The sequence below is a fragment of the Cavia porcellus genome, unplaced genomic scaffold (genome assembly GCF_034190915.1).
Source record: "Cavia porcellus strain 051 isolate PalLab524CR breed Dunkin Hartley unplaced genomic scaffold, mCavPor4.1 scaffold_33, whole genome shotgun sequence".
NCBI classification, from domain to species: domain Eukaryota; kingdom Metazoa; phylum Chordata; class Mammalia; order Rodentia; family Caviidae; genus Cavia; species Cavia porcellus.
The window spans coordinates 5,706,104-5,722,351 of NW_026947516.1; the positions used below are offsets into that span (position 1 = coordinate 5,706,104).

At 34.5% G+C, this 16,248-nt stretch overlaps 1 protein-coding gene across 1 annotated transcript in view; it reads right to left on the minus strand.

The window, feature by feature from the left end:
• The window catches only part of LOC106025963 (probable E3 ubiquitin-protein ligase HERC1), a 26,608-nt gene continuing 10,360 nt past the window's right edge, over nt 1-16,248 (minus strand). The window contains exons 5-11 of the mRNA XM_063242728.1: nt 15,180-15,492; nt 14,584-14,704; nt 12,976-13,027; nt 4,741-5,001; nt 2,517-2,732; nt 1,711-1,831; nt 1-1,070 (exon numbers count right to left, since the gene is read on the minus strand). Of these exons, the coding sequence (XP_063098798.1) occupies nt 2,671-2,732; nt 4,741-5,001; nt 12,976-13,027; nt 14,584-14,704; nt 15,180-15,492 (809 nt within the window). The 3' untranslated portion in view covers nt 1-1,070; nt 1,711-1,831; nt 2,517-2,670. The remainder of the gene's footprint in view (nt 1,071-1,710; nt 1,832-2,516; nt 2,733-4,740; nt 5,002-12,975; nt 13,028-14,583; nt 14,705-15,179; nt 15,493-16,248) is intronic.

Genomic DNA, 16,248 nt, shown 5'->3' on the forward strand with positions numbered 1-16,248 from the left:
TGACTTAAATAATATTTTCATTTAATTTTTAATATTATTTACAATATCCCAATATAAATATTCACTGAGTTTCTACTATGTGCCAGTCACTACTCTATAATCTTTAATGTACTATTATTTAATTCTCACAATGATCTTTTGAATTACTTCTATAATTATCCTTATAGTTATAGATGATGGAACCGAAACACAGAATTGCCTTATCAATCCATCAAATCCAGAAAGGGCTTTAAGTATTCCCAGAGCTGCTACAGTAATGAGATATGGCAGGATCACAATCATTTTGAGTAAATGACCAACTTTAAATCTCTCTGTCCTTAATTATATAAAAGATGTATATAGTAGTTCTGCCATTCAGGGCATAAATTCTATTGAGAATAGCCACTATAAAGCCACAAGCAAATGCCGTCTCAGCAACCAAAAAGGATAAGACTACATATAATGCGGAATTCTATCCTTAGCACAGAATAGAACCACCTAGGCAGAAGGCCAGCTCCTCTAATCATCAGCCACTTCCCAAACATCACAACTCCAGAGCCCCAGGGACTCTTTAGGTAAGGATTGTGGCTAGAGATGGTTTTTCAGGACAAAATACTAAGAAACAGTCTGAGGTGTTCCCCAAGCAAGACATAACCTGGAAGAAACCAGTCACCTAAAATCTATATCCCAGAGCTGACATCCAAAGTGAAGCTGAATGTGCAGCACACAAGATTCAGTTAGCTCAGCTAATGCATACATACCTAAAAGAAAAGTGGTGTGTAAATGAATATATAAAAACCCTTTCATGTGTCACAATGGAAAGAAATCTATTTTTATCACACTCAATGAGGATGCAGTAAATACCTCAGGTAATGACAGAGAGAAAGGCTTATGATACCTCTGAAATCTTTCTTCTCAATTTCTCCACTGGAGTCAAAATTTTTTTTTCTTCTTCACCCTCTTCTTTTTCACCTTCTCCAAACAAGGCCATAAGAAGTACACCAGTTTGGGATAATAAATTCTTCAGCTGACTACAGAGTAGATCCAACAAAGACTGAACTTCCTTGGGGCTCAGTTTGTCAGCATAGGTCCTATATGAAATAAAAGGAATTTTTTTTTTAGTGATAGGAACACAACTTTAGATCCCTCTGTTCTTAATTATATAGAGAAGGGCACTTAACTGTGTTAAGTGTGGCAACACCAGGCTCCAGGTAACTCTACTGAGACATTTACAATACTTACACTGTAGTGATAGCTAGAATCTGAAGTAACCTGGTACTAGCCACTTTCAGTGCTATACTCAGCTGGGAAACACCACTCTTTGGCAACAATTGCAAGGGTTGTCCTAACATGGTGTCCGTGCCACATAACTGGGACAAGACATTTAGAAGACCAGTAGAAATTGCCAAAGAGACATCCACTGGTTGATAATGAACACTCAAGACAAAAACTGTAACCAAAAGGAGACGCTGCTGGGCTTCTATAAAAGAGAGAGAGAGAGAGAGAGAGAGAGAGAGAGAGAGAGAGAGAGAGAGAGAGAGAGAGAGAGAGAAAGAGAGAGAGAGCAATGACTGACAATATTCTTTAAACAGAGCATATACTAAATTTTTAACATAAACTGTAAAATATAATACTCCTGGATATTAAGCACAAAACTTAGAACATAGCTACTTATCATACTCTTAGGCAAAATGCACCCTGTATCCTGCATTTGCAGGGACAGTGACTCACAAATGTGATGTTTATTTGCTTGCAGAGCTCGTTCCAGAGTAGCAAACAACTGTTGGTAAATCTTGTGCACAGCCACTTGGATTTCAATCTGAATACTTCTCTTGGCTACTTTGATTCCATCCTGAATTACACATACATTACATTTTCTATTAGCAATAATAATACTTTTTTGCAAAAGAAGTAATAACATTTTATCCATAGTCTGTTCTAAGGCATGAAGGTAGTTTTTATTTATTTTCAGTATATAAAAGCTTTATAATAAATCTATTTAAATGCTTGATAATTCCTAACTATAAAATCCTTCTTCCTCATAAAGCAATATTTTCTAAGAATATGACATAAAGTTAAGTTTTTAAAAAACTGTAAGAATCAGAAGAACTAGGTAACATAATCAAATCTAAAAATGTAAACAATTCTCATACCCTAATCTCCTTCTCAATTTACGTGTTGCTCTATATAATCTGGCTAAGGGTTAATAAAACTGATCTGAAAAGTACATCTAATCCCAACTGTACAAGTTAACAAGCTTAATCAATGAGACATTTTTAAAAGGTTATTTTAAAACCTTTACTGTGTGTGTGTGTGTGTGTGTGTGTGTGTGTGTGTGTGTGTGCACATGTGCGTGTGTGGGAAATCAAACTCAGAACCTCGTGCTTGCCAGGCAGGACTGTGCCACTGAGCTATATTCCCGGCCATAACTTTTACATTTTTAAACCTCATCACAAACACTACAGTTTCACATTATTACAATGCATTTATAACAAAAAGACAATTAAACTCTAAGTATATTGCAAGGTGTTGCCTACCTGATAGTGATGTAAGCGGCCACTCTCTCCTTTGGCTCCTGTGTGTCCAACAGTGCCTAAACCAAAACACCCTGCAAGGAACTGCAGTCTCACAGATGTGAGCAATGTGGAGGACTGAAAGCCTGAACTCAATCTGCTTCCTGCCAGCGACAGGCTACCTTTTTCCTCCATTCCGGACAACAGAACAAGGATTTGGTGAAGTGCCTCCAAACGAAGCTTGAGGAAAAAAACACATTTTAGAGTTCATCACTGAACTCAGGTACAAAAGAATCTTGTACACCACAATCCTATTATTTAGCACAAAAAATTCTGACATTTGCAAAGTAACTGATTCTGCTAATATTTTTTATTATTACTGTTTTTTATATCAAGACAGCTCTAAAAACTCTATAAGTACATTTCAGTGTTTAACAAGCTATCCAATAATGGAAAAGTAGCAGATTTACATTATTCTTGGTTCTGAGGACTGAAATTGGGGCTTTGCCTGTGTTAATTTAAGCATGTGCTCTACTACTGAGCTATAACTTTAGCCCTTAAAGAAGATTTGGAGGAAGACGTGGTATTAAGTCCATCCTTATCTTTGGTATTTGAAATGTCAGTTAACTTCTTAAGAAGCAGTTTTTTCCATATAAATGAGTCTAACAGTACCTTATTTAATGAGTAACAACTATTGTGAAACTCACAAGAGACACAGCAGATCACTTCAAAACTATAAGGTAGTACCAGAAATAGTAACAAGATCATATAGAATGAGTATTTTCTCGGGGTAGGGAGACAGTACGGGGATTGAACCCAATCCCTTTGCACTGCATAGAGCTATACCCCCAGCCATTTTCATTTTTTTTTTTTTTTTTGAGACAGATCTCATTAAGTTGCTAAATTACCTAGGCTGGGCTTGAACTTTCAGTCTTCCTATCTCAGCCTCCAGAATGCTGGGATTATAGGTTGGAGAATTAGTATTTTTTTTAGCTCAAAATTAGAACTAATTCTGAATTGTTTCTCCGTGGTTCTCTTGAATTTTGCCTCTATTTTCCTTATCCACTATAGACAATCCTCCACCCTAGTAGAGCATTCTAGTCTTCTTTAAAAATTTTCAATAATGTTACATTTACAGAATAGTTATAAAGATAGTAGAGACTTCCTGTACATCCTTCATCTAGTCTCCCTTAAAATTTTCTATTAGCTAGGGCTTTAGCTCAGCGGCATAAGTGTCTGCCTTGCAAGCACATGGTCATGAGCTCAATCCCTAGTTACCGATTTAAAAAAAAATCTTTCTGTAAGTATAGTATAATTACCAAAACCAATATTAACTAAACATAAATATTATCTAGAACTCATAGCCTTTCCATAAAACCCCTTTTCTGTTCAAGGATCCATTACTGGTCTATGATGGTGTATAAATCTTTTCTCATAATTTCCACATGTTGAAACTGCTGCTCTTAAGTCTTATAGAACTCTAAGTTTAGATTTGCCTGAATGTTTTTTTTCACATAAGAGTAGAATTACAGATATGGGGGGGGGAGAATCCCACGGAGTTAAAGTGGCATCACATTATGTTAAGAGCATACAATATCAACATGACATACTACTGATGATGTTAATCTTGATTATTTAGTCAAGGTGGTATTTGTCAGATTTCACTAATGAGAAGTTAACTATTTTTTCCCTTCCCATACTCTGCTACAAGCTAGTTACTAAATCTAGTGCATTCAGGGGAGAGAAATTATCTCTATTAAAAGGAAAAATATTAAGTCACCTGTGGACATGTTAAAAACACTGTAATCAATAAATATTTGAGGGAGGATACTTGGTAGGTATCAAAACATCCCATGGCTCCTTCAACTTTTAGTCACCAATTTTACCATTCATCAATGAGTCTTACCTGCAGTGACTATTAATCTAACCTGATTTAGAAGTCTAGTTTAACTTGGGACAAATGGGTCAAAGATGGAGGCTTTCCTATGATCAACAACCAATTGATTCTAGTTTCCAGGAGACAAGGGAAGTTTTATAATTAGAGTATCTTATTCAAATAAATGACAATTTTCAGACATACTTTTGTCCAGCTCAAACAAAATACCACCCTATTTTAGGTAAGAAACAATGTCAAAATCCTGATGAAAGAAAGAGACAAAGAACGGAAGAAAAAGAAAAGCTTTTCCAAGCAATGTACATTTGGTGGAGTTTCAGAGTCTCTCACGAGGAATAAATATCAAAGACTTACTTCTGCCCTTAACTGTTGCTGTTATGATGGAAGCCTGAGGACTTGTAGACATGCTGTCCTCTGGCTCTTTAAAGTCTGGAGTATTCCCCACGTCTCCACTCACAAAGCTTACAACATTTTCAATCAAAGTGTGAACTCCCAAAGAGTTTGTGAGATCAAAATCAGACTCAAAGGAGTAAGAGGAGTTGTATAACCAGTCTCTGCTGTGTTTCAGGCGGACCCAGGAGTCACTCAGGGATTCCAATTGACTATGCATTGGACCTATACACAAACAGAACAAACGTGTCAATAGCAATTGTGTAGAGCATACATTCTGAAATTAGACAAGGGCTGAGCACTGCTATCATACCAACTGGTGAGAAATGGATACTCATGTTTGAATGCATGCATGCATTAAATGACTCTCAGCAAAAATGCTTTGATTAAGAAAAAAGAAATAAAAAAACTAGAGCAATGTAAGAAAACAAAGGGAAAGCCCTGTTCATATACTATTGTCTCTGTAAGCACTTTAGCAACACGCTGCAATGAGAAAAAGGCAAAAGCTACTATCAAAATGTTTAACATAAAAGGCTCTGCAGTATTAAACCAGATCATTGTGTATGAACAAAAGGAACTAGCCACTCACATCATTACCAGTAAGACCTACTTGAAACAGGATTTCATCTAATTTAAAATAATCACTGCAAAATGTTAAGTTAGAACTGCATACAATGTCTATATATCTGCAATGAAATATTTCCAAAAAGGGCATACAGAAGGGCAAGTAAACTTATACAGAAAAGGAAACATAACCATCACTCTTTGGGTTTCATTAATATAAGAATACTCATTGTCATGTTTATACATACTATAGCTTGTGAAACTCCTATATAAAGAAAGCTGTTGCACAAACAACATGTGAGATTTACTGTTCATAAAATTATGAAATGGTATCATAAATATAATACCAATAGCTTTACCAGTAGGTGTTTTTAAAGCTAAAACCATTGCATTAAACATTAAAATATTATCACGTTTGAGCGTAAGAACAACTGTTCAACTCATATGCTAGGATGTTTTAAATAAATATATAAAATGTACATGGTCCAATTTTTGTACAACTTTGATTTCAATTTAATTGACCTGGTGTATATGAATTTAATTATAATCCTTGGTTATAATACATTCTCATGAGTGCTCCATGTATGGCCCATTTTTGTATTCATACATTATTTATAATACTTGTGAATGTAACATGTAAAAAAAATGACAATAACTTGTAGCTATGTTTCTCCTTTAACCCATCTCCTCCTAAGGTTTTATTATCCTGAAGCCTAAAGTTTATTATTCTGCTCTTTTTATTGTTGATGAATATTGTTTTACATGTAAACCTAAGATGAGTAATGTTTTAGTTGTTTTTAGCTTTCTAAAAAAAGGAGTTCTAATATGTATCATCTGTTTGGACATTATTTTTTCATTCAATATATTTCTAACACTCATCCAAATGATTGTGATGGTTCATTTGTTTGACTGCTATATAATATGATATCACATGAATGTACTAAATTTCCCTATTAGAAATGCATTTTAAGGCACTCAACAAAACATTTATAACAAAAATCATTTTTTGTAATATTACTAATGGAGAAGTTTGAAAAAAATAAGTCAACACTGAGGAAATACATGAACACAATACAGAATGTATAAACTCAATTACTCTACTGGTGTCAGTTAAATCTTTGGAATTCAAAATCAGCCACAAAAATTCCTATCAGGGAACTATTATTACCATTATGTACTATATTAGTACTATCTTGGTATTACTTCACATTAACAAAATAATTTGGATTGGCAAAGAATATATGGTTTAACTGCCTTCCATATTTTAGCAAAAATTATTAAGATTTAAAATGTTTTTAATTTTACTGAAATGAAAAATAACAACCCATCTGAAAAATCTTCTCAAACTGTACATAGAGCAGAAGTTTTTCATAACAACAGAAAACAAAATCCAAGTAATAATCTCACAGATGTACAATGTATTAAATTAAAAATATTTTAAAAAATAAAGCTGAGGCTAACGATCGAGAAATATTCATTTTTTTGAGAAATATTAATTTTTCATTTCCTAAAGCATCTCAAATTCAGAAGCTGTATTTGGTCTTAATTTACAATGACAGTGTGTGTGTTGAGCTTGTTTTATTCAATATCAAAATTTCAGAAGATGTTCTTATTTTCCATTGCATATAAGCTACATTTCCAAGCTAAAAAATATGCAGCGAACTAATAGAACCAGGGAGGAGCTTAAAGGTTGCCTAGTCCAATTTCCTCATGTGAGGAAACAGAGCTTGTAGAAACTGAGCTGCCAAATTAATACTATGTTCATAAAATTATGAAATGGTATCATAAATATAATACCAATAGCTTTACCAGTAGGTGTTTTTATTATGGTATCATAAATATAATACCAATAGCTTTACCAGTAGGTGTTTATTAATTCCTGTTATTAATCAACTCACAAATCATTGATCTGTGGATATTTCAACTACTCAACCAGCAGTGAACTAAATTTGTATACAGCAAAGCATTCTATAAAACAGCTAGATTCTGCCCTACCTAAATCCTCTCTACAATTTTAAGTGAGGCAGCAAACTTTTTCTGTAAATCCACAGTAAATATTTTAGGCTTTGTGGCTCATAAGATCTCTGTCACCACTATTCAATTCTGTTATTGTAAAATAAGTCACATTTATGCATAAACAAATCACTATGGCTGTATTCCTCATTTACCAAAACAGGTATGAAGCTAGGGTGGCCTACTGGCTATAATTTAAAGCATGAAATTCATGAGGTGCATGACTGAAGCAAAACTTTGCATGAATAAACTGTAAGAAGGAACAGGAAGCACACCATAAGAAAGCATTAGGATAAATAAAATAATTTTCAGCAAAATAATTAGCCTGACATCAAAAATACTTTGAAATATAGTACTTGAAAGTATGAGAATGGGAGAAAGAGTTTCAATCTTTAAAGAAATTCTAACAAGCTAGTAGCTTTGGTTTGCTTTATTGTTAATGTATCTGAAAAGCATATCAAAAGCTTCTACATAGTAACTGAGATTAAGCCCAATTCTTATTTAATATTAATTCAGTCACCTAACTCATGAAGAAAATATAAAGTCCAACAAAAAATTTTTGAGATTGTTTACTTGTCCTTACAACTTTGGTTCTTAAATGGAATTTTCAAAATGAACATGGCAGAGCTGCAATACATACTTTATAAATCATAAAATATGTAGGCAAACTAAAGGGGGAAAAATTAAACATGCCATCATGTACTTGCTTGAAGCTCTTCTTTTTTCTGGGGCTCAACTGGCCAAAAAGAAGTAAATACACTACCACACAAAACCAGAAGACAAAAGAAGACATTTGATACAGAAGACATTTACATTTGCCCTTCTTTATATAATTTGAAATGAACAGATAAAAGTGTTTTACCCATACATGTTATATCATGAAACAAACGCTTAAAAGTATTTCTAGCATTATTTTAGCAACAAAATCCTAATACCATATTTAACAACTGGTGTGGGGCAGAGGGCGTCAAACCATATTTTAAGTAGTAAGATTTAACTAGAAAGATTCTTGATACTGTTAGGTCTGAGAAGAAGGGAGAGGATGAGGAGAGAGAGGAAGAGGTCGAGGTCCAGTGAAAGGAGTGGAGTGGAGTGGACGGCCGTGAAAGTAGTGGGCAGCGGTGGCTTTATTTCGGGAACACAGGGAGAGACCCTCCCCCCGCCGGCCCGGAGCGCAGCATCTTCCACTGCACCCGGGCCGTAGTTATTCCAGGGAGAGGAGACTGGCGCACTGGCCGTTGGAATCTGGCGATCTCTCTCGGACACGTGGCATGGGCAATATAAATAGCCTAAGCTTAGGGCAGTGCCCTAAGGCCATTAGAGATGCACAGGTATTTCATTGGCGCACAGGTTCTTAGGGATGGGGGTATAGGGTTACAGTCAAGTCTATAGGGGGCGGGGGAGGCAGGAGTTTTCTAACTTGGCTGCAGCTTTTCCTGGTTAAAGGGTCCGGTCTGGGCCAGCAACTCTTTCAGATACTACTTATTGCTTTGATATCCCACCACTTTTCACTGTAACAGCTTCCATTTAAATATGACAACTAAGCCAGGCCTGGGGGTGCACACTTGTAAACCAGTACTGGAAGGCTGAGGAAGGAGGATTGCAGGAGTTCAAGGCCACTCTGAGCTACAGTAAGTTTAAGACCAGCCTGAACCGCATAGCAAGACTCTGCATTAAAGATAAAAAATAAATAAGAAAACTAAAATCAAGTACCTGCAAAAAGGTACAGTCTTTCTTTGAAAAAACAAGTCAGTTCTATACAACTATAGCAAATCTTTTTTAGTATCTGCAATTTGAGGTTTTTTGGGTTTTTTTTTTGTGTGTGTTTTTTTTTTTTTGTTTGTTTGTTTTTTTTTTTTTGGTTTTTTTTGGTCTTTTCCTTTTTATCAGTACCGGGGATCGAACTCATGACCTCATGCTTGCAAGGCAGGCACTTAGGCCTCTGAGCTAAATCTCCAGCCCCAGTATCTGCAATTTGAAAAGTACCAAAATAGCAAAATATGGTACCAAGTTTTGTTGATAATTCTGCTAAGTTTTTTGTTTACTTATTTATATTTTGGTACTGTGAATCGAACTTAGGACCTCGTGCTTGCCAGGCAAGTGCTGTACCACTGAGCTGTATCCCCAGCCTTATAATAGACTCTTATGATAATTAAATGAATTCATATTTGTAAAGTGCTTACAATTATGTGTGGCATACGGAAAGCAGCTTAAAAGTCTTTAACATGCATAAATCTTATATTGTCTCTGAAATGGTAAGAGGAGAAAATATGTCACTTTCTCCTGCAACACAACATCTTGCTCTATTGCCCATATCGACCTCAAGTGATTTTCCTGATTCAGTTTCCTGAGTAGCTGGGACTACAGGATCCTGACCTAAAATTCAGCAATCTTTCCTCTGAGCAAGGTGGTCAAGCTAAATGTATGTGCTGACACTGCTGTACCCCTTCCTACAATATTTGCTTTCATAGACCAAGAGCTTAGAACAAACATAAAACATTAGCTCAATGAGAGAAGAAAATGAGCAACTACTGTTCAATAGCATGAATCTTAGTATTCCCAGTACTATAATTATAGGCAATAAATCCTTTCAAGAAGGGCTCTTTGGAGGCATGATAAGAGCAGCTGAAAATATGTATTTCACCATTAGTTATCATTATACTCTCAAATTCAGTTAAATTTGGTAACCTTTCTCTTAAGCCTCTTATCAGGCTTTTTCTACAAAACGACCTCCAAGATTAATAATTACAAAGTTAAATAGCTGACTATATCAATGTTTTTGGATCATTGAACACAGCTGTTTGCAGTCTCCTTGTTTGAATGTCCACCTTGTATTCTTTGATACTGTGATTTGAGCAACTATTTTCAAGATGATAATATGTAATCTACTAACAGGTGATTTCTTACTGTTATGGTTTTTTTTTGTAGTTCTGTATTACATGTACCCTTACACTGCTTTGTTTTGTTTTGTGTTTTTCTCTTTTTCCTCTTAAATAAAAAAAAAAAGAAATGAAAAAAAATAATTACAAAGTTATGTGCATAAACAATTCTGACATTTTCTCCTCAAAATATTGGAAGAAAATAACAAGCACATAGACACATTCTAACTTGACCAGATACCTGTTGGTCCTTCATGGCTTAAGTGAGAATCAAACCCCCCAACAGTTTGGCCCTAAACAGAGCTCACACTTGGTACACTCATCTAGCCAACTGAAGACAGGCATACTATGTTTTATGGCATCTGATCCATACTAACAATAAGAAAGTGGAAAATAGGGTGGTTTATTTTACTATTATCTTATTTTTTATTTTTATCTTACCATTATTTAAAAGCAAAAAAAAGTAAAACTTCCCATGGTAAAAATATGCAAGATTATAAGAAATGCCTTTCAAAATATAACCTTCTAAATATATTTTCAGTGCTGGTTTTCTTAAAAACATCCATTATAAGGTAAAAGATGTAAAATGACTATATTCATTGTTTAATCTATAAGCACTAGGATTCTATAAGATTGAAAAGTATCTATTTTTGCTAATCTTCCTAAAATAATAACTCTTCTACTTTCTAGTCACCTGATTTTAGAAATAAAATCATCATCAATAATTTTCCCAGAGAATATTAAAATGTGATGATTATTATAATACCACTTTAGGTGATACGACAAAAACTTTTATAAGCAGTTTGCCTCCCCAGTGTAATTTCTAAATGAATAAAGACAAAAACATTTTCCTATGAGATCCTCTATTTGATATTCTACTTTCAACAAAATAGGTTCAATAAGTTAATAAATGCTAGCACTACTTTAAAGTTTTTGAGGATGGGTTGCTCACAAACAAAATTCAGATCAATGGCTTAACATATTTTTATCTATATAGAGCTAAAATTGAGTAAATTTAATTTTAATTTTAAAATAATTATTTAAAAGCATACATAGGGCCAGATGTGGTAATATATGCCTGTAATTCCAGCATTTGGGAGGCTGAGGCAGGAGGACTGCTGTGAGTTCAGGGCTAGCCTGGACTATACAGCGAGTTCAAGGCCAGCCTGAACCACAAAGTGAAACCCTGTCTCAAAAAGACAACACACACACACACACACACACACACACACACACACCCCTCAAACACATAAACATAAGTAGGAAGCAACTCCAGGATGGTTTTTGGTCTCAAACTCATGGGCTTGAAGTGATCCTCTCACCTCAGCCTCCCAAGTAACTGAGGCCAAAGAATCACACAACTATCTCCAATTTAGGACAGTAATTTTAAAACATCATACCTACTCCTCTTGAGTAACACATATTTAAATTACAGGTGACTACTAATTCAAAGATAATGTCACTTTGCTTTATTGCCACATGCAGATATCGTTAGCAGAGACTAAATCTCAAATTTATATTTTCATAAGCATTATGAAGATTTGGAAGAAAAGAATAGTTCTGGCCAAAGCATCTGTTTAATATGTGTATGTGGTAGGAAGCTCTTGACTACAGGCTGTATTCTCACGCTCTTCAGTGAAGCTGCAGCCACTCGCTCTCAGGCACTAAGAGGGAAGCATTTACTAACTACCATGAAACTTGTCATACAGTATTCACTTCAGCTGAACAAAATTAGGAAAATGAATGTTTCAAAATTTAACATAATTTCTAAATCAAGTAAACTGTCGATTTGTAAAGAATTCTAAAATATCATCATACTGTACATTACATTGACATCATTTGATTCCTTTGATTACAAATACCTCATTAGTTTTTTAAGAAAACCAAGTTTAGATATGTCATACTCTCATTTTTCCCCCAGGGAGAGAAAGCCAACATTTTCGCAATGAAGCCAGGAAAAAGGAGTCTTTCTTTGAGTATAAAAGATTTAATATCATGGAAAATCTTTCTTTCACAACCCTTTGGAAAACGGCCACCACTGGAAATTTTTAACATTTCATATTTTTACAACCACTTTATAAACAGTTTTAAATAAAAGTACTAGTTAATAGAAAATATTTGCAAGTTTTTATTTTTCTATGGATTTATGTCACCTATTATTTTCTATTTGCATGTGTAAATTAACTACATCATTTATTAAGACAGAACTTCTAACCAAAGACTCTTGATAATACTACAAAATTTTTTCTCATGGAAGAATTTTTTTTAAATCAATTCATCTATTATATGCTATATATTAAGAGATCAAAAAGAAAAAATCCTAGAAACATTAAAAATATGTGTATTAAAGGTGAATGATTGACATCTTTCCTGTGATACTCTCTAAAACATAGCAACTTCATCAGTAAATAAAAACATAGAAAATCACATATATACCACCCTGATAATTTCAGATAATTCCAGAGAATACAACATTTCTGAAATTCCAGAAGTTTGTAAAAATGCACTTTTACAAAAAAAAACTTGAAAAACAAGCAACAATGATTATTAACTACTATACATTTCCAGATTATTTATTTATATATACTTTTTATACACACACTTTTTTTTTTAAAGAAAATGCTATTGCTTTTAACACTTCTGATAAAATGCTTCTAAACTATTTTGGTAACCCTCATCTCAATATGAGATTAAAAACAGCTATCTAATTTGACTAGCTATTTAATATTTTCTTAGTACTTACTTCTCTTTCTATGAGATGATGCCAAATCCAAATCAACATTTCTTCTGCCACTCTATTAAAAGTATAAAGTAAATAAAGTTTTGTCATGGAAAGTACTTTAAGATTAAGACTTAATACTAGAATAAGAAATAACTCATATAATTAAAGCAATTCACTCATTCACCAATCAAGTCAAACTAGCAACAAAATATCTCTAAATACTCACCAGAGCATAAGCACATAATTCCTGAGATACTAACTCAAGCAAAAAATAAATAAATAAATAAACGTGCACATCAATTAACATAGTACAGCATCAAATGTTTTTTTCTCTTATTACCTTTCTTTCTTTGGAAACTTTGTCTTTCCTCTTCTACTTACAGTATGATCTTATATTAATACTCTCTAAATATTATAACAAGTTTTTAAAAACTTATTAAAATAGAGAAATTTCAAATTCGTGAAATACATACATACCAATTAATAAAACAGTGAGTTTTTCAGGAATACAAGTATATTTCTCTATATATCTCGTAGTATAGGGTGTAAAAAACTGTTCATTCTACTCCTATGTGTAGTCAATCAATAAACAATATGATTTAAGTTTATAAATTTGACAGTATGGTCTTAGCAATTTTAATTATACTCTTGTACAATAGAAAAGCTGGTGTCAAAGTGGTAAGACTACAGAAAAGACAAAATACATTTGGGAAATATCACTGAAGAAAACCTTCACATATATAGACACATATCCACATGAAGACATTTTGTTTTGATACCCTCTGCTCACACATACATTAACAGAAATAAGTATGTTCTTGTTTTATGCACAATACATCAAACAGCTCAATTAATAGCTCCTGAAGAGATCACTGCGTCACTAAAAAAATTTTTTTTGGCTGGGGATATAGCTCACTGGTAAGAGTGCTTGCCTAGCATAGGCAAGGTCTTGGATTCAATCCCTAGTACTTTAAAATTTTTTTTATCAATATAGTACTTTTTCTCATATAACAAGTTAGTCTTAGGACTCACAGCTAAAAATATTCATTTCCCTTAAACAACTGGGTTATGTCAGGCATGGTGTTAATCCCAGCACTCAGGAGGCTGAGCCAGAGGACTGCCATGAGTTGGAGATCAGCCTGGGCTACATAGTGAGGCTAGGTCAGCGTAAACTACATAGTGAAACCCTGTTTCAGAAAAAGAAAAACAAAACAAACGAATTTTAAAAAGTGCTATTCTTTCAGATGCCATGCGACACACAACATTATACTTGTCCTGTCTGGTGTTCCCGCTTCCAGCAGAACACCATGGCATCTATATGAGATGTGCAAATCTTACCCAGGGCTTTGTTTTCCTCCCTCACTTTTGTTTAGCCCTAATTCACTCATTTAATTTATATACTTTATTTTCATAAAGTTTTTTTTTGTCTTTTTCCTTTTTATCGGTACCAGGGATCGAACTCACGACTGCCTGCTTGCAAGGCAGGCGCTTATGCCGCAGAGCTAAATCTCCAGCCCCATAAAGTACAAATCCTTTGAGACAAGAGGGACATAAATTACTGTAACCAAAGCCTTAGATATCCATACCTTGAAAAAAAAAGACTTCTTTAGTAAACCTAGGTTTACTTACAAGTGTGTAACCCTCCTCATCTGATTCAGGCTGAGACAAATCAGATTCACTGCTTGATTTGATCAGTCTATAATTTGGACTTGCATGGATTAGTCGGCTCTCTGCAGTAAGGCTTTCACTCCTGTCTCACATGCACACAAAAAAGATTGTTTTTGGTTTTGGACTGTTAGTGAACATAAAATTGAATGGAACTAGTACCACAAAGATAATGTACACATACAGCGAGAAATAATTACATCTGTTAAAAGAAAATCCTTATTCTTATCTAAGCAAAAGCCTTTTAATCAAATCAAAAGAATTTACATGTCACTGAATTAGAGATGCAAATAACTACATATGCTTTCAACTCACACTGTTCATGTGCAAGAAAAATGGTGCCTTCTCAGAAATGTATGCCAATGTAGGCCAATCAGAAATGTATGCTCTACACTGAAGCAGTACTACTATTGGTTACTGCAAATCCATTCTACTCCCTGTGTATTTTCTCTTCCTATCTCTGTTGACTTCAGAATAACAATGTAACTTTGAGAATAAACCACTTTGAAATATAGAGGAAAAAAACACAGCTAAGGCTTTAAGCTTATAGTCAGTCCCACCTGGTCATCAGTGCACCCCCTTCAGAGGTACTCGCAGAAGGCTGCTGCAGCTGTCCTTCTTCCCTCCGCTTCTGAAGCTCATCAATCACAGGACTTACTCCTAGTATTAACAGGGCACAGCGGTGGATCACAGAGTTGTGGGCAGCGGTGTACACGTCCTGACCCTCGGGTAGGTCTGTGCTCACCCTTCGCTCTTGCTGAGACTGAGGAGGTGGATCATCAACTCGAGCCCCAGACCCTGCCCCACTGTTCATTCTATCTCGGTCTCGGCTACGAGCTACTTCACTGGCTGAGAGGAAATACTGAAAGATTTCTGTAACATGCAACACAAAAACAAGGTCTTAACACATGGGGAGAGAAAAGCAAAAAAAAAAAAATAGTAAAAATAGTCAAAACATTACTGAAAGAGGGAAAATTATTTTTAATACATTATAAGCATAGTAAATTTAAGTCATTAAAATTTATTAAACTCTTACATTTCATAAAATTACAACAGGCAATATTCACATCTTTACAGGATTTAGATTTGGCTAATTCTATTCTGTAGAAGTTAAGGACATACCATCTTAAAATATGCCAAATTGGTATATTGACTATTTCAAGCTAAAATCACTTGGGCAACTGTAACTTCAGTAGAGGACATCTGGCCTGTCTTTTCTTACACACAGAATCCTCTGGTAAGAATGTCTTTTATACACCAAGGTCAAAAAACAGCTTTGATAACCAGGGACTGGAACTGGAACTGCAATGACTCTGAATAAGGAAATTCTGTGAAGCAAAATTTACCTTCCATTAGCTGTGACATTCGACTCCAACCCTAACATACTTCTTAGTACTATCTCTATTCCGCTGGTGGTCAAGACATCCATTTGTCCTGTCATCCTTCACAAATCTGTTTTTTGTCTAAAGAGTATACAAGCATCCTATTTTGGTCATTTGATTGGACTTCATTCTCTTGTGAAGATTCCCATGTATATATAAAATTAATAAAACTTACTTGCTTTTCCCCATTGAATCAGCCTTTACAGTAATCTGATTCCTAGATCTAACCAAAGAGCCCACATAAGAA